The 19,145-nt window shown below is 52.6% G+C and overlaps 1 protein-coding gene across 1 annotated transcript; it reads left to right on the forward strand.

Moving 5' to 3' along the window:
• Positions 1 to 316: 316 nt before the first annotated feature.
• On the forward strand, positions 317 to 9,272 carry FKRP (fukutin related protein). The gene is made up of 2 exons (XM_073642123.1): positions 317 to 579; positions 7,108 to 9,272. Exon 2 carries the CDS (start codon positions 7,137 to 7,139, stop codon positions 8,583 to 8,585), a length of 1,449 nt encoding a protein of 482 aa, XP_073498224.1. The 5' UTR covers positions 317 to 579; positions 7,108 to 7,136; the 3' UTR covers positions 8,586 to 9,272.
• Positions 9,273 to 19,145: the final 9,873 nt, after the last annotated feature.

Raw genomic sequence — 19,145 nt, forward strand, 5'->3', positions numbered from 1 at the left:
TCATCCACAGCTGATCCAATCACAGGACGAGTCATCTGCATATTCTGGATTGACATTAGCCACTCCCAGAGCTCAGTGGCCTATTAAACCACGCCCCTAAAAAAAGCCTGCATGACTGACACTGAGCTCAGCCAGTAACATTACTCCGAGAAATGTAACAGCCAATCACTGATTAGTGTTTAGCTTTCTGCAAGCCAATGAGCACATAGTTGCCTAGGCTGCAGGTATAAATGCTCGCTACTAGCTCCACCCTCAATGCGCTGCCACGTCAAAGAAGAGACTAAAACGTCATCTGTGGCTGAGGGAGGAGCCGGCAGTGGTGTTTAGGAGGTGGGCGGAGACAAGAGCCTGGAGGATCAGACGTTTTTATTTATGTCTGTGTCACGGAGAACAATAAAGTTTAAAATAAGTGACGTCACAGGGGGCGGGCACCAGAGGCAGACACGTGAGTCTGATGTAAATTAAGTGATACAATGTATCCAGCGGCGGAAACTGCGGTGATGGCGGCTCCTCCCCCGTAGAGCCGGCACCGCCTGCTCTCCGGTCACGTTTCCATCAGGGATTCCGGGGCTTTTAAAGGTAAGAAAAGAGGAAACCTGAAGACGTAATTATAGGTCGGTGTGGCCCCATAGGAACCGGCGGCATAGATGTGCGCGAGGTTAGAGGGTCCCTATACTGTACCCGGGCCCGGCCAAGGTTAGGGCCCCACTGGCCCATTGTCTGGGGCTGTGTAACAGTCATGTGACCGGTTACTATGGAGCCTGATAACCTGTGTAGCAATATCTCCATAGTAACCGGATTGTCAGACCGAGCCGCTCATCATCCAGACAAGGCTGAGCGCCCACAACCCCCATCATCCAGACAAGGCTGTGCGCCCACAACCCCCATCATCCAGACAAGGCTGAGCGCCCACAACCCCCATCATCCAGACAAGGCTAAGGCTGAGAGCCCACAACCCCCATCATCCAGACAAGGCTAAGGCTGAGAGCCCACAACCCCCATCATCCACGACAGGGCTGAGAGCCCACAACCCCCATCATCCACGACAGGGCTGAGAGCCCACAACCCCCGTCATCCACGACAGGGCTGAGCACCCACAGCCCCCATCATCCACGACAGGGCTGAGCACCCACAGCCCCCATCATCCACGACAGGGCTGAGCACCCACAGCCCCCATCATCCACGACAGGGCTGAGCGCCCACAGCCCCCATCATCCACGACAGGGCTGAGCGCCCACAGCCCCCATCATCCACGACAGGGCTGAGCGCCCACAGCCCCCATCATCCACGACAGGGCTGAGCACCCACAGCCCCCATCATCCACGACAGGGCTGAGCGCCCACAGCCCCCATCATCCACGACAGGGCTGAGCGCCCACAACCCCCATCATCCACGACAGGGCTGAGCGCCCACAACCCCCATCATCCACGACAGGGCTGAGTGCCCATAACCCCCATCATCCAGACAAGGCTGAGCGCCCACAACCCCCATCATCCAGACAAGGCTGAGCGCCCACAACCCCCATCATCCAGACAAGGCTGAGCGCCCACAACCCCCATCATCCAGACAAGACTGAGCGCCCACAACCCCCATCATCCAGACAAGGCTGAGCGCCCACAACCCCCATCATCCAGACAAGGCTGAGCGCCCACAACCCCCATCATCCAGACAAGGCTGAGCGCCCACAACCCCCATCATCCAGACAAGGCTAAGGCTGAGAGCCCACAACCCCCATCATCCACGACAGGGCTGAGCGCCCACAACCCCCGTCATCCACGACAGGGCTGAGCGCCCACAACCCCCATCATCCATGACAGGGCTGAGTGCCCACAACCCCCATCATCCAGACAAGGCTAAGGCTGAGCGCCCACAACCCCCATCATCCACGACAGGGCTGAGCACCCACAACCCCCATCATCCACGACAGGGCTGAGCACCCACAACCCCCATCATCCACGACAGGGCTGAGAGCCCACAACCCCCATCATCCAGACAAGGCTGAGCGCCCACAACCCCTATCATCCAGACAAGGCTAAGGCTGAGCGCCCACAACCCCCATCATCCACGACAGGGCTGAGCACCCACAACCCCCATCATCCACGACAGGGCTGAGCACCCACAACCCCCATCATCCACGACAGGGCTGAGAGCCCACAACCCCCATCATCCAGACAAGGCTGAGCGCCCACAACCCCTATCATCCAGACAAGGCTAAGGCTGAGCGCCCACAACCCCCATCATCCACGACAGGGCTGAGCACCCACAACCCCCATCATCCACGACAGGGCTGAGCACCCACAACCCCCATCATCCACGACAGGGCTGAGAGCCCACAACCCCCATCATCCAGACAAGGCTGAGCGCCCACAACCCCTATCATCCAGACAAGGCTAAGGCTGAGCGCCCACAACCCCCATCATCCAGACAAGGCTAAGGCTGAGCGCCCACAACCCCCATCATCCACGACAGGGCTGAGCACCCACAACCCCCATCATCCACGACAGGGCTGAGCACCCACAACCCCCATCATCCACGACAGGGCTGAGAGCCCACAACCCCCATCATCCAGACAAGGCTGAGCGCCCACAACCCCTATCATCCAGACCAGGCTAAGGCTGAGCGCCCACAACCCCCATCATCCACGACAGGGCTGAGCACCCACAACCCCCATCATCCACGACAGGGCTGAGCACCCACAACCCCCATCATCCACGACAGGGCTGAGCACCCACAACCCCCATCATCCACGACAGGGCTGAGCGCCCACAACCCCCATCATCCAGACAAGGCTGAGCGCCCACAACCCCCATCATCCAGACAAGGCTGAGCGCCCACAACCCCCATCATCCAGACAAGGCTGAGCGCCCACAACCCCCATCATCCAGACAAGGCTGAGCGCCCACAACCCCCATCATCCAGACAAGGCTGAGCGCCAACAACCCCCATCATCCAGACAAGGCTGAGCGCCCGCAACCCCCATGATCCATACAAGGCTGAGCGCCCGCAACCCCCGTGATCCACAACAAGGCTGAGCGCCCACAACCCCCATGATCCACAACAGGGCTGAGCGCCCACAACCCCCATGATCCACGACAGGGCTGAGCGCCCACAACCCCCCATGATCCACGACAGGGCTGAGCGCCCACAACCCCCCATGATCCACGACAGGGCTGAGCGCCCACAACCCCCCATGATCCACGACAGGGCTGAGCGCCCACAACCCCCCATGATCCACGACAGGGCTGAGCGCCCACAACCCCCCATGATCCACGACAGGGCTGAGCACCCACAACCCCCATCATCCACGACAGGGCTGAGCACCCACAACCCCCATCATCCACGACAGGGCTGAGAGCCCACAACCCCCATCATCCACGACAGGGCTGAGAGCCCACAACCCCCATCATCCACGACAGGGCTGAGAGCCCACAACCCCCATCATCCACGACAGGGCTGAGAGCCCACAACCCCCATCATCCACGACAGGGCTGAGAGCCCACAACCCCCATCATCCACGACAGGGCTGAGAGCCCACAACCCCCATCATCCACGACAGGGCTGAGAGCCCACAACCCCCGTCATCCACGACAGGGCTGAGCGCCCACAACCCCCATCATCCATGACAGGGCTGAGTGCCCACAACCCCCATCATCCAGACAAGGCTAAGGCTGAGCGCCCACAACCCCCATCATCCACGACAGGGCTGAGCACCCACAACCCCCATCATCCACGACAGGGCTGAGCACCCACAACCCCCATCATCCACGACAGGGCTGAGAGCCCACAACCCCCATCATCCAGACAAGGCTGAGCGCCCACAACCCCTATCATCCAGACAAGGCTAAGGCTGAGCGCCCACAACCCCCATCATCCACGACAGGGCTGAGCACCCACAACCCCCATCATCCACGACAGGGCTGAGCACCCACAACCCCCATCATCCACGACAGGGCTGAGCGCCCACAACCCCCATCATCCATGACAGGGCTGAGCGCCCACAACCCCCATCATCCAGACAAGGCTAAGGCTGAGCGCCCACAACCCCCATCATCCACGACAGGGCTGAGCACCCACAACCCCCATCATCCACGACAGGGCTGAGCACCCACAACCCCCATCATCCACGACAGGGCTGAGAGCCCACAACCCCCATCATCCAGACAAGGCTGAGCGCCCACAACCCCTATCATCCAGACCAGGCTAAGGCTGAGCGCCCACAACCCCCATCATCCACGACAGGGCTGAGCGCCCACAACCCCCATCATCCATGACAGGGCTGAGTGCCCACAACCCCCATCATCCAGACAAGGCTAAGGCTGAGCGCCCACAACCCCCATCATCCAGACAAGGCTGAGCGCCCACAACCCCCATCATCCAGACAAGGCTGAGCGCCCACAACCCCCATCATCCAGACAAGGCTGAGCGCCCACAACCCCCATCATCCAGACAAGGCTGAGCGCCCACAACCCCCATCATCCAGACAAGGCTGAGCGCCCACAACCCCCATCATCCAGACAAGGCTGAGCGCCCGCAACCCCCATCATCCAGACAAGGCTGAGCGCCCGCAACCCCCATGATCCATACAAGGCTGAGCGCCCGCAACCCCCGTGATCCACAACAAGGCTGAGCGCCCGCAACCCCCGTGATCCACAACAGGGCTGAGCGCCCACAACCCCCATGATCCACAACAGGGCTGAGCGCCCACAACCCCCATGATCCACGACAGGGCTGAGCGCCCACAACCCCCCATGATCCACGACAGGGCTGAGCGCCCACAACCCCCCATGATCCACGACAGGGCTGAGCGCCCACAACCCCCCATGATCCACGACAGGGCTGAGCGCCCACAACCCCCCATGATCCACGACAGGGCTGAGCGCCCACAACCCCCCATGATCCACGACAGGGCTGAGCGCCCACAACCCCCATCATCCAGACAAGGCTAAGGCTGAGCGCCCACAACCCCCATCATCCACGACAGGGCTGAGCACCCACAACCCCCATCATCCACGACAGGGCTGAGCACCCACAACCCCCATCATCCACGACAGGGCTGAGAGCCCACAACCCCCATCATCCACGACAGGGCTGAGAGCCCACAACCCCCATCATCCACGACAGGGCTGAGAGCCCACAACCCCCATCATCCACGACAGGGCTGAGAGCCCACAACCCCCATCATCCACGACAGGGCTGAGAGCCCACAACCCCCGTCATCCACGACAGGGCTGAGAGCCCACAACCCCCGTCATCCACGACAGGGCTGAGCGCCCACAACCCCCATCATCCATGACAGGGCTGAGTGCCCACAACCCCCATCATCCAGACAAGGCTAAGGCTGAGCGCCCACAACCCCCATCATCCACGACAGGGCTGAGCACCCACAACCCCCATCATCCACGACAGGGCTGAGCACCCACAACCCCCATCATCCACGACAGGGCTGAGAGCCCACAACCCCCATCATCCAGACAAGGCTGAGCGCCCACAACCCCTATCATCCAGACAAGGCTAAGGCTGAGCGCCCACAACCCCCATCATCCACGACAGGGCTGAGCACCCACAACCCCCATCATCCACGACAGGGCTGAGCACCCACAACCCCCATCATCCACGACAGGGCTGAGCGCCCACAACCCCCATCATCCATGACAGGGCTGAGCGCCCACAACCCCCATCATCCAGACAAGGCTAAGGCTGAGCGCCCACAACCCCCATCATCCACGACAGGGCTGAGCACCCACAACCCCCATCATCCACGACAGGGCTGAGCACCCACAACCCCCATCATCCACGACAGGGCTGAGAGCCCACAACCCCTATCATCCAGACAAGGCTGAGCGCCCACAACCCCTATCATCCAGACAAGGCTAAGGCTGAGCGCCCACAACCCCCATCATCCAGACAAGGCTAAGGCTGAGCGCCCACAACCCCCATCATCCACGACAGGGCTGAGCACCCACAACCCCCATCATCCACGACAGGGCTGAGCACCCACAACCCCCATCATCCACGACAGGGCTGAGAGCCCACAACCCCCATCATCCAGACAAGGCTGAGCGCCCACAACCCCTATCATCCAGACCAGGCTAAGGCTGAGCGCCCACAACCCCCATCATCCACGACAGGGCTGAGCACCCACAACCCCCATCATCCACGACAGGGCTGAGCACCCACAACCCCCATCATCCACGACAGGGCTGAGAGCCCACAACCCCCATCATCCAGACAAGGCTGAGCGCCCACAACCCCTATCATCCAGACAAGGCTAAGGCTGAGCGCCCACAACCCCCATCATCCAGACAAGGCTGAGCGCCCACAACCCCCATCATCCAGACAAGGCTGAGCGCCCACAACCCCCATCATCCAGACAAGGCTGAGCGCCCACAACCCCCATCATCCAGACAAGGCTGAGCGCCCACAACCCCCATCATCCAGACAAGGCTGAGCGCCCGCAACCACCATGATCCATACAAGGCTGAGCGCCCGCAACCCCCGTGATCCACAACAGGGCTGAGCGCCCACAACCCCCATGATCCACAACAGGGCTGAGCGCCCACAACCCCCATGATCCACAACAGGGCTGAGCGCCCACAACCCCCATGATCCACGACAGGGCTGAGCGCCCACAACCCCCCATGATCCACGACAGGGCTGAGCGCCCACAACCCCCCCATGATCCACGACAGGGCTGAGCGCCCACAACCCCCCATGATCCACGACAGGGCTGAGCGCCCACAACCCCCCATGATCCACGACAGGGCTGAGCGCCCACAACCCCCCATGATCCACGACAGGGCTGAGTGCCCACAACCCCCCATGATCCACGACAGGGCTGAGCGCCCACAACCCCCATGATCCACGACAGGGCTGAGCGCCCACAACCCCCATGATCCACGACAGGGCTGAGAGCCCACAACCCCCATCATCCAGACAAGGCTGAGCGCCCACAACCCCCATGATCCACGACAGGGCTGAGCGCCCACAACCCCCATGATCCACGACAGGGCTGAGCGCCCACAACCCCCATCATCCACTGTCAGACAGAGCTGAGCGCCGATAGCCCCCATTATCCCTGGTGTAGTAATGTGTTGTTTTCTCCCCCAGGCTGGGCAGTGACTTGTGATGGGCGCAGGATGCGCTGCCCGCTCTGCCACGTCCTGGTGGCTCTGACTCTGGTTTGTAACCTGCTGCTGCTTTACTACACCTGGCACCTCCACATTCGGCCGGCCGGACACCCTCCACCCTCTCTGTCCGCGGGGGTCACCGTCATTGTGCGTGAGTTCCGCCCCTTTGAGCATGGCCTGGCGGAGTTACACCGCACCTTCCTGCGCTCCCGCCCTTCTCTCCATATCCTCGTGGCTTCAGAGACGGCTCCGTACCCCCCTGTACCTGGGATAACCCTGCTGCGGCTTCACCCGTCCCCGGAGCAGCCCGGCTCTGCCTCCCGCCTAGAGTCCCACATTCGCACTCGTCTGGTGGCGCTGGTTCCGGATGGATGTGCTCTGGATCCTCCTGATCTACTGGAGCGGATGGCTCGAGGACTGCGCGATGCTCCACCTGGTGTCAGGCTGGTGGCGGCCGGAGCTGGCGGTGCCTTGCGCTGTCTGCATCTGAACGTGTCTCAGCGGGAGTGGACGGCACAGTACAGCATGGCCGGCACCGGAGAGTCCTGCGGAGCCGTGTCTGGAGCTGCCGTCCTTCTGATCCGTTCCCGCGACTTGTTTGACTTGCCCTTCCCTCTCTCCCGCCCTCTGCAGGCGGCCATATTTATTCAGGCAGCTCTTCGGGGGTGGAAGGTTAAGGTGATGGATGACGCTGTGTTTCCTCGCACTCCGTTTCCGGCCACAGACCATGGTCGCTGGAAGGCAGAGCAAGCAGAGCGAGCGGAGGAGGCAGCGACAATGCGAACGCTGAACGTGAGACGGGTCCGTGGTCTGGACGGAGGAGATCGCTGGTTTGGGTGCAGTAAGGAGACCCCGCGCTGCTTTGGGACTGTGGTTGGAGAAACACCTGATTACCTGTATGAGGGGCGCTGGACGCCCCCCTGCTGCCTCCGTGCGCTGAGGGTCACTGCCCTCCATGTTATCAAAGTCCTGGAAGCAAACAACATGAGGTACTGGCTCGAAGGCGGAAGCTTGCTGGGGGCAGCCCGGCACGGAGATATCATACCCTGGGACTATGATGTGGATCTTGGCATCTATCTGGAAGATATCCCACTGTGCCCAGAACTTCGGGGGGCTCAGGGTGGGTCTCTCATAGATGAGGAGGGCTTTGTGTGGGAGCGGGCCGTGGAGGGCGACTTCTTCAGGGTGCAGTACAGTCAGAGCAACCACTTACATGTGGATCTGTGGCCTTTCTATCCCCGAGATGGGTTAATGACCCGGGACTCGTGGACCGGTCACCCTCAGGACATTGAGTTTCCAGAGAGCTTCCTCCAGCCCCTTCAGACGCTGCCTTTTGCTGGTGCTTTAGTTCAGGCTCCAAATCACCACGTGGAGCTGCTGAAAATGAAGTTTGGGGAGAGAGTAATAGAGGTTCCTCAGTATCCGAACCCAGCCGTACTGAGAATAGAGGGGCAGTGAGGCCGGAGCCGGGGGGGGGGTGCAGGATGCTAGAACAGGGCCCACAACAACATAAGAGGCTCAGGAAATGATGAGGATCCCTTGTCGCCTCCGACTTAGAATGGTTATCTCGTCGTTGTCTATTAACCCCTTCCCTGTGTACAATGTCCAAGTACCTTCAATGTCCAGTGAGGGTGTAAGGAACGAGATCAGGCGCTGATCCCACCTTGTGAACGGCAGCTGCTGACTGTGTTACCTGCCTCAAACAGCAGCGACAGGAGTTGGCTCCAATCGCTGCTGTCAGTTTGTGACAGCAGCATTTAAATGGTTGCAATCCACGTGCGTGCTCATCCCCCTTCTCTACACAATGAGATCGCTGGGTGCCGATGGGTTATCATGGCAGTTATGTGCCAGCTGAAGGGCCCCGTTGTTGTCATCTTTGTATTCCCCGTGAAGTTCCAAGTCCCAGTCCCCTGGTTGGGGGTGAGGGAGCGAGTATAAGAAAAAAGTGACAACTTAACAACAACAAAAAATAATAATATATATATATATATATATATATCAATTAAATCCGTCCCCCACCTGTAGCCAATCTAAAATCAAAACAGATTTCCTGTTGCCACTTCTTTTATATGTCCAATCGATGAAGATATAAAATTAACCCATGTGGGAAACGTTGCCAATGAATAAATAAAACCATTTATTGCCTATGGGACTGCTGGAGATATCGGGGGGCAGTAGCTCACAAGCCGAGGCGCACAGTGGGCCTCTCTGTATGGGAGGAATCCTCTTCTGGGGGACGGTAAATCAGGGAGAACATTCTACATCTATTCATCAATATCCTTTTAAGGCTTCGCAGCGTTTTTAGCTTTCTGGCTCCACTTCAGGCCTGGACTCAAACTGCAATGGCATTTTTCCAAAAACCGCTGTGTGGAAAACCAGTTAGGTCAGTGTTTTCCAAACTCCAGTCCCCCCGGCCCCCAATACATCATGCTTTCAGGATTTCCTTAGTATGGCACAAGTGATGGATTGGTATCAACGCATCAGAAATTTCCACAGGACGTCTCACCTGTGCAATACTAAGGCGATCCTAAAGACCATGATGTGTTGGGGTCGTGAGGACGGGGTTTGGGTTTATGTGGACCAGGCATGCAAATTAGACCAAATCCAAGGGCTGTAAAAATGAAAAAAAAGGTATCATCTCAGCGCCATGTCCTAAATGACTGCAGAAGTAGAAAGATCTGGCTCCCAAGGTGTCACCCTGTCAGAAGAGGGGGCCCCCTTCCAGAAAGGCAGAGCGTGTACAAGCCGTCTTGTGAGGTCTGGACGCCAATCAGTAGGTTTATGACAATGGGATGTCTGTCCTGAGCCATAACAAAGTTTTATGGTGGGGTCCAGAATGCTGAGTTCTGTGTACGTTACCAGTCCGGGCTCATATTTATAGGATCTATTAGATTTCGATGAATAGGATATTATCTATGTAGCCATGGGAAGTTGGCGTATCGCGGGTCCATTTTACTACCCATCGCCGTTCCAGTGACCAGTAGATTTGTCAAAATAGAATTCATTTAGCAAAGACTGAACTAGAACATTGAGGATGACGGAGGCCGTGTGCTTTCTTATATCTACCAGATGTTTGAGGTATATAGTATGGATGACACTGATGCTGCAAGGACATTCCTGCACTTAAAGACTTTAACCACTGGGGGGCAGCGCTGTGCTGCACTATAGGATAAGGCATCACTGACCTTGAAAATGTTTCTAAGAAAAGCAGGAACGGGTTTGATCCGGCTCTAAACGGAGACGCAATGTGCTGCGCTAGATATATATGGTGGTTTTTGGTCACCACCGCATATATATTATATAATATATATATATATATATATACAGTACAGACCAAAAGTTTGGACACACCTTCATATTTAAAGATTTTTCTGTATTTTCATGAATTTGAAAATTGTACATTCACACTGAAGGCATCAAAACTATGAATTAACACATGTGGAATTATATACTTAACAAAAAAGTGTGAAACAACTGAAAATATGTCTTATATTCTAGGTTCTTCACAGTAGCCACTTTTTGCTTTGATGACTGCTTTGCACACTCTTGGCATTCTCTTGATGAGCTTCAAGAGGTAGTCACCGGAAATGGTCTTCCAACAATCTTGAAGGAGTTCCCAGAGATGCTTAGCACTTGTTGGCCCTTTTGCCTTCACTCTGCGGTCCAGCTCACCCCAAACCATCTCGATTGGGTTCAGGTCTGGTGACTGTGGAGGCCAGGTCATCTGGCGTAGCACCCCATCACTCTCCTTCTTGGTCAAATAGCCCTTACACAGCCTGGAGGTGTGTTTGGGGTCATTGTCCTGTTGAAAAATAAATGATGGTCTAACTAAATGCAAACCGGATGGAATAGCATGCCGCTGCAAGATGCTGTGGTCGCCATGCTGGTTCAGTATGCCTTCAATTTTGAATAAATCCCCAACAGTGTCACCAGCAACGCACCCCCACACCATCACACCTCCTCCTCCATGCTTCATGGTGGGAACCAGGCATGTAGAGTCCATCCGTTCACCTTTTCTGCGTCGCACAAAGACACGGTGGTTGGAAGCAAAGATCTCAAATTTGGACTCATCAGAGCAAAGCACAGATTTCCACTGGTCTAATGTCCATTCCTTGTGTTCTTTAGCTCAAACAAGTCTCTTCTGCTTGTTGCCTGTCCTTAGCAGTGGTTTCCTAGCAGCTATTTTACCATGAAGGCCTGCTGCACAAAGTATCCTCTTAACAGTTGTTGTAGAGATGTGTCTGCTGCTAGAACTCTGTGTGGCATTGACCTGGTCTCTAATGTGAGCTGCTGTTAACCTGCGATTTCTGAGGCTGGTGACTCGGATAAACTTATCCTCAGAAGCACAGGTGACTCTTGGTCTTCCTTTCCTGGGCCAGTCCTCATGTGAGCCAGTTTCTTTGTAGCGCTTGATGGTTTTTGCAACTGCACTTGGGGACACTTTCAAAGTTTGCCCAATTTTTCGGACTGACTGACCTTCATTTCTTAAAGTAATGATGGCCACTCGTTTTTCTTTACTTAGCTGCTTTTTTCTTGCCATAATACAAATTCTAACAGTCTATTCAGTAGGACTATCAGCTGTGTATTCACCAGACTTCTGCACAACACAACTGATGGTCCCAACCCCATTTATAAGGCAAGAAATCCCATTTATTAAACCTGACAGGGCACACCTGTGAAGTGAAGACCATTTCCGGTGACTACCTCTAGAAGCTCATCAAGAGAATGCCAAGAGTGTGCAAAGCAGTCATCAAAGCAAAAGGTGGCTACTTTGAAGAACCTAGAATATAAGACATATTTTCAGTTGTTTCACACTTTTTTGTTAAGTATATAATTCCACATGTGTTAATTCATAGTTTTGATGCCTTCAGTGTGAATGTACAATTTTCATAGTCATGAAAATACAGAAAAATCTTTAAATGAGAAGGTGTGTCCAAACTTTTGGTCTGTACTGTGTATATGTGTATATATATATATATATATATATATATATATATATATATATATATATATATATCTCAGGAGGATGAGAAGTCTTTAACCCTGATCTTTCCAATAGACGTATGTAAATGTCAGCGGCTCGTCGTTATCGCCCTCCAGATCAGTGTAGAGAATGCGCTCGGCAGCACACAGCTCCTCCGTCCTTTTTCCTGCACTGATACATTGTAACGGTGCGCTGAGGTTCATCTCCACTGGGTACATTTGTTACTCATCCTCACAATAATGTTTCTATTCACTGACAGCCCTAGTTCTGGAATAACACAGCCTCAGAATTATCTTTTTCTGTGCATTTTCACAAAAATGATGTTTCTGCTCATTCATGTGTCCTGTTAGTTTATGGAAAGCAATGAAGAGTCAGCTCTCCTCCACACCGAGCAGTGAGAAGAGTGCAGTCCTGAGCCGGGACAGACATCAGCACCACAAGTCCAGCAGAACTTCTAGAACTTATCCAGCCAATTAAAAGACTGGGGGGGTACCATAGGATCCCCTACTAATCAGCTGATGGGTGAGGCCATGGTGCGCTACATCCCATGGGATTGCAGACTAGTTCACACTGGGAGTAACGGCACACTGTAGTGTCGTTGATCTCTAAGGTTGGTATCCCCAGCTCCAGTGTCCTGCAGAGGCGAGAACCGCACGGGTTATGATGTCATTATCAGGGGTAGATACAGTGGAAGCAAATAAATCCCATATTCCTGCCACATGGTGAAAATAGGAGATTTACTGGTAATTTGATTTCTAGGAACCCTCCACAACAGCACCACAGGAGATACTCCCCGCCCTAATAGGGACAGGAAACACAAAGAGGAGAAATAGCCCCCCCCCCCCCCCCCCACTTCCTCTCTCCAATGTTTTTATAAAGGACCACATCGGTATGAATGCTTACATATTCATTTATACCAAACAAATCATACAACAAAATGGTAGGGTGGGATTACCCATGCTGCCGTGGAGGGTTCCTAGAAATTGAATTACCGGTAAGTCTAATTCTATTTTCTCTAGTCACCCTCCACAACAGCACCACCAATTTTTAGGGAGGGACAATGGCCTGGAGAACTTTTTTTTTTCCAAAGGCCAAATCAGTATTCGACCTGGTCTAAAATGTTTTGAAAAGGTATGGACAGAGGACCAGGTAGCGGCTCTGCAGATCTGCTCGATGGAGGCGCTTGCCCTTTCAGCCCATGAGACAGATACAGCTCTAGTGGAATGTGCCGTGAGCTTTTCTGAAGGTACTAATTTTTGGTTTTCGTAAGCTCCACCTATTGCAGTTTTGATCCAATTAGCAATCGTGCTTTTGTGTCCATCGTGCTTTTGTGTCCATCGTGCTGTTTGAAGATATTCTGATACTTCCTCCAGGATTTTGATCTTTGAAGATGGTGAAGGATAGTTCTTCCTACGTACCTCCAGTGTATGGAATTCCATTTCTCTACTATTGGACAAGTTTTGGCAAAAGGAAGGTAACACGATTTCTTTGGACATATGGAACGCCAAAGTTACTTTGGGTAAAAAGGATGGGTCCAGACAAAAAAAAGATCCTATTGTCTACAGTTCTTAATCGATAGGGTTCTCTGGTCGAGAGGGCCTGTAGTTCACTCTCCTCACTGTCGTGATTGCCACCAGGAAGGCTGCTTTCCAGGACAGTTTATCGAAGTCTATAGTGTCTGTAGGCTCAAATGGTGTTATTGTGAGACCTTTGAGAACCACGTTCAGATCCCATGTCGGGAGCGAATTCAATACCAGTGGTTGTAACCAACAGTCTGCAGTCATAAACCTCTTGACCCAGCGATGTTCTGCTAGACTTTGATCGAAGTATGTGCTAAGGGCTGAAACTTGGACCTTTTAGAGTGCTAGTCTTTAAACCCTTCTCCAGCCCACTCTGCAAAAAAAAAAAAATCAAGGATTTGAGCCGCGTTCGGATGTAAAGGATTCGGCAGGGTAGAGTCACACCAGGAGATTAAAGTTTTCCATATTTTGTTATAAATTTTAATTTCTTATTGGCTTTTCTGAAGTGTATTTACCACTTTGTTAAAGGGAGCACTAGCCTTTAGGATGACGGACTGAGGATGACGGATGTAAGGCCTGAGGATCTCGGTGATAAATCGGCCCTTGGTGAAGAAGGTTGCTGATTGATGGAAGAACCAGGGCACTTTCTATTTTCATACTATTCAGTGCTCTGAACCAGCGTCTTCTCGGCCAGAGAGGTGCCACTAGGATTGTCTATTTGTCCTTCCCCATTTTCTGCAATCTTCTTGACAGAACAGGAATTGGAGGGAAGGCATCTGGCAGCTTGAATTCCCAGCGGTGAGCGAAAATGTATACCGCTAAACAGGTGTCGTTCGGATCTAGGGAGAAATATTTGCTTTCGTATTCTGATGGGTAGCAAACGGGTCTACCTCTGGGAGACCCTACTTTTGTGTTAGCATCTGAAATACTTCCACATTTAGACTCCACTCTCCCGCTTGTATGATTTCTCTGCTTGGACGTTGGTGGAACCTTTTAGATGTAATGCTTATAGGGAGAGCACATGTCGTTCTACCTAAAGATACTGCCTGAAATAGTTTTTAGGCTTTCGTGCTTCCTAGGTGGCGTAGATGAGTCACTGTGGTCATATTGTCGGAGTATATTTTTGTATTTTAACTCCCTGAAACTGGATGAGCGAAGACTGATGTCTTGAGACCATACCCCTTGGAATGAGGCATGGGAAACTGTGGCTCCCCATCCTCTTCTGGTGGCGTCCATTGTGATGGTTGATAGTGGATTCTGATTCCAGGCCACTCCTCTGCTCACATTTTTTTGGATTGAGCCACCAGCTGAGCGAGGCTCTTACTTGGCCAGGTAAGCGGATTCTTCTGCTTAGGGATCCCGGGTTTCCGTCCCAACAGGATAAGATGTGAGTCTGAAGGCTTCTTGTGTGGACCCAAGCTACAGCCTGGATACTTGAGGTCAAGGAACCCAGGACTGCCATTGTGAATCTGAGATATTTTCCTCTGAGCTCACAAAGCTATCATTTTGGATCGTATCTGAATCAGTTTTTCTTTCGGTAGCAGAGATATGTGGTCCTGAGAATCCAACAGAATCCTAGGAAGACCTTTTTGGTGGAAGGGACCAGGTCGGATTTCTGATAGTCTTATCATCCACTCCAGGGATGTAAGAGTCTGAAGATTTCCCGTCTGTGAGCTTCAAGGATTGGCTCTGACGGGCCTATCCCCAGAAAGTCGTTGAGGTAGCGAACGATACAGATGTTGTGGTTCCTGATGGACACCACCACTTCTGCAATGATCTTGGTGAATACCCGGGGTGCCGATGAAATTCCAAATGGAAGGACGTTGAACTGATAGTGAAATACCTGACATCCTTGGGCCTTAAGGATTTACGATGTGCTGGATGAATGGGGATACGATAATAAGCATCCCAAAGGTCGATGGTTGCCATCACGAAATCTTGTCCTATTAGTGGAATGGTAGATTTTAACGATTCCATCTTGAACCTTTTGTACTTTTATATGTACGTTCAGAGGTTTTAGGTTTATTATTTTGTGGGTCCCTTTTTGTTTTGTTTTTTCACAAAGAACACTCAGGAATAATGTCCCTTTCCGCAATCTGTTTCTGGTACTGGGGAAACTACCCCTGTGACTAGTAATTTCCGGAGCCCTGATGTTAAGACGCTCTGTGATTCCAGAGGGAAGTTATTCTTAGAATATGTGGCGGTTTGGAGAATGCAATCTATATCGACCGTAGAACCCATTGATTTGGGGTGAGCTTCTGCCACTGGGAGAGGAACCCGGAGATCCGACCCCCTACTTTTTCGGCATCATTGTGTTTCCTGATGTTGATCCTGGGAGAGTAAGATGTTCCTGCCTCTACCTCCCTGGGGATCGCTCCAGCGTCCGGTTTTCCCTTTTCCCCTATATGAAGGGGGGCTGACTGTTAGGCACGAAAGGACCGTTTTTTGGCCACCTTGGGACCTGGCCGCGTTTTCTTCTTATCCAATGCTTTCTCCAGTAATTCATCTATTACATGTACTCCCCTTTGAAGGTAATAGAGCAGAGCTTAATTTTGGAAGCTATATTCAGTTGAGTTCGACAAGATTGAAGATCTGACCGCTGTTCTTACTGATTCTGCGGGAGCGTCAGCTAAGAATCCTGGGGTCTTTTGCAGGAGAGGTATGGATCCCAATAGCTCTTCTCTTGAGGTTCCTATGTTGAGATGTTCTGCCAGCTGGTTCAACTATCGGAACATGGATCTTGCTTTACAAGTATATATATATATACATTTGCGTTTAACAGTGCTGATGATGTCTCCCAGGATTTCTTTAGGAGGCTGTCCATTTTGCGATCCATTGGGTCTCTTCGTTGTGAGGAGTCTTCAAATGGCAATGTTGTCTTTTTTGCCACTTTAGCTATTCGAATATTTACCTTCATTATTTCTGACCAACATTTAGATATTTTTTTTCCTGTAGCAGGAACCTCACCTTCAGTTCACTTTTCTAGAAGCTGCCACTTGTCAAATATCAGACTTTGTATGTTCTCGCGATGGGAATACCATTTTCTTTTGTGTCCTGAGACCCCCAAACATTTCATCTTGGACAGTGTGGGTAGTTTCCTCCACATTCATGGTGGTTCGCACTGCTGTGAGAAGTTTTTCCATGTCCTCTGACCAAAAATATTTTTTATTTCCATGGGTCTGATCTGTACCTATTGTTGACGCGCCTTCTTCCCACCACTCGCTAGTGAAGGATCTCTGATCTTCCTGCGAGTCTCGAGTCAGATTGCTCATCCGTACATATTTTCCTCTTTTTGCCCCTGATGGGGTTACCGAAAACCACTGGGAAAACGAAGCTAGGGCCGACTGGACCTCCTGGCAGACCATTCCTCTTAGCTCTTCTATTAAAGAGGGCTTTTGTTCTTTGAGGATTTTGTCTGTGCAACTTTGACTTTATGGGAAGATGATAGTTTTTTGCAGGAGATGGCACATTTATAGGACATCTTGTCTTTGCTTTTTGGAGCAGGATCCTGGTCTCCCTGAAAGAGAAGGGAGTCGATAAATATAAATTCCTTTAAAAATCCTGCTCCAAAGATAAAGAGGCCTACCAATGCCAGGTACTTACTGGGTTCTGCAGATGCAGAGCAGGAAGAATTACCACCCTCCATCATAGAAAGGTCCTACGTTATAGCGCCTTCAGTCCAGGCTCCTTTTATCCAGGTGCCGGGACTCCAGAGCAGCATCTTATTGGATGATCCTCCCCCTCTTTGGCCTCAGCAAGTGCAGGCAAGTTCCTGCAGGTGATCTTTATTAATCCAATTCCTAAACTCCACGTGCACGCTCAAACACAAACACCTCTGTGTTTCCTGTCCCTATTACGGCAGGGAGAATCTCCTGTGATGCTGTTGTGGAGGGTGACTAGACAAAAGAGCATTAATCAATGTGTTCTTGCTGATTGTACCAAGTAAACGGATGCTCAAAGACTTGCGTCCATATTGCCATCAGTTTTTAACACAGATGAATACGGTGACAGACCTGTCAACCACATCTTTTTTTTTTTTTTGCACCAAATAAAAGTCCGGTTTCTTCCCGGGGCAGCGTGAGAAAACTGCCCCATCTGATTGACTACTGGAGTGACGTCCCATTTCTTTTGCATCATTTTTTATACACTGCTCAAAAAAATAAAGGGAACAGTGAAATAACCCATCCTAGATCTGAATGAATGAAATATTCTCATTGAATACTTTGTTCTGTACAAAGTTGAATGTGCTGACAACAAAATCGCACAAAAATGATCAATGGAAATCACATTTATTAACCAATGGAGGCCTGGATTTGGAGTCACCCCCAAAATTAAAGTGGAAAAACACACTACAGGTTGATCCAACTTTGATGTAATGTCCTTAAAGCAAGTCAAAATGAGTCTCAGTATTGTGTGTGGCCTCCCACGTGCCTGTATGACCTCCCTACAACGCCTGGGCATGCTCCTGATGAGGCTCAGTATTGTGTGTGGCCTCCACGTGCCTGTATGACCTCCCTACAACGCCTGGACATGCTCCTGATGAGGCTGAGTATTGTGTGTGGCCTCCACGTGCCTGTATGACCTCCCTACAACACCTGGGCATGCTCCTGATGAGGCTGAATATTGTGTGTGGCCTCCACATGCCTGTATGACCTCCCTACAATGCCTGGGCATGCTCCTGATGAGGCTGAGTATTGTGTGGCCTCCACGTGCCTGTATGACCTCCCTACAACACCTGGGCATGCTCCTGATGAGGCTGAGCATTGTGTGTGGCCTCCACGTGCCTGTATGACCTCCCTACAACATCTGGGCATGCTCCTGATGAGGCTGAGCATTGTGTGTGGCCTCCACGTGCCTGTATGACCTCCCTACAACGCCTGGGCATGCTCCTGATGAGGCTGAGTATTGTGTGTGGCCTCCACGTGCCTGTATGACCTCCCTACAACGCCTGGACATGCTCCTGATGAGGCTGAGGATTGTGTGTGGCCTCCACGTGCCTGTATGACCTCCCTACAACATCTGGGCATGCTCCTGATGAGGCTGAGCATTGTGTGTGGCCTCCACGTGCCTGTATGACCTCCCTACAACGCCTGGGCATGCTCCTGATGAGGCTGAGTATTGTGTGTGCCCTCCACGTGCCTGTATGACCTCCCTACAATGCCTGGGCATGCTCCTGATGAGTCTCAGTATTGTGTGTGGCCTCCACGTGCCTGTATGACCTCCCTACAATGCCTGGGCATGCTCCTGATGAGGCTGAGTATTGTGTGTGGCCTCCACGTGCCTGTATGACCTCCCTACAACACCTGGGCATGCTCCTGATGAGGCTGAGTATTGTCTGTGGCCTCCACGTGCCTGTATGACCTCCCTACAACGCCTGGGCATGCTCCTGATGAGGTTGCGGATGGTCTCCTGTGGGATCTCCTCCCAGACCTGGACTAAAGCATCCGCCAACTCCTGGACAGTCTGTGCTGCAATGTGACGTTGGTGGATGGAGCGAGACATGATGTCCCAGAT

The sequence above is a fragment of the Phyllobates terribilis genome, unplaced genomic scaffold (assembly GCF_046119375.1).
Source record: "Phyllobates terribilis strain yellow unplaced genomic scaffold, ASM4611937v1 Scaffold_7__3_contigs__length_470593459, whole genome shotgun sequence".
NCBI lineage: Eukaryota > Metazoa > Chordata > Amphibia > Anura > Dendrobatidae > Phyllobates > Phyllobates terribilis.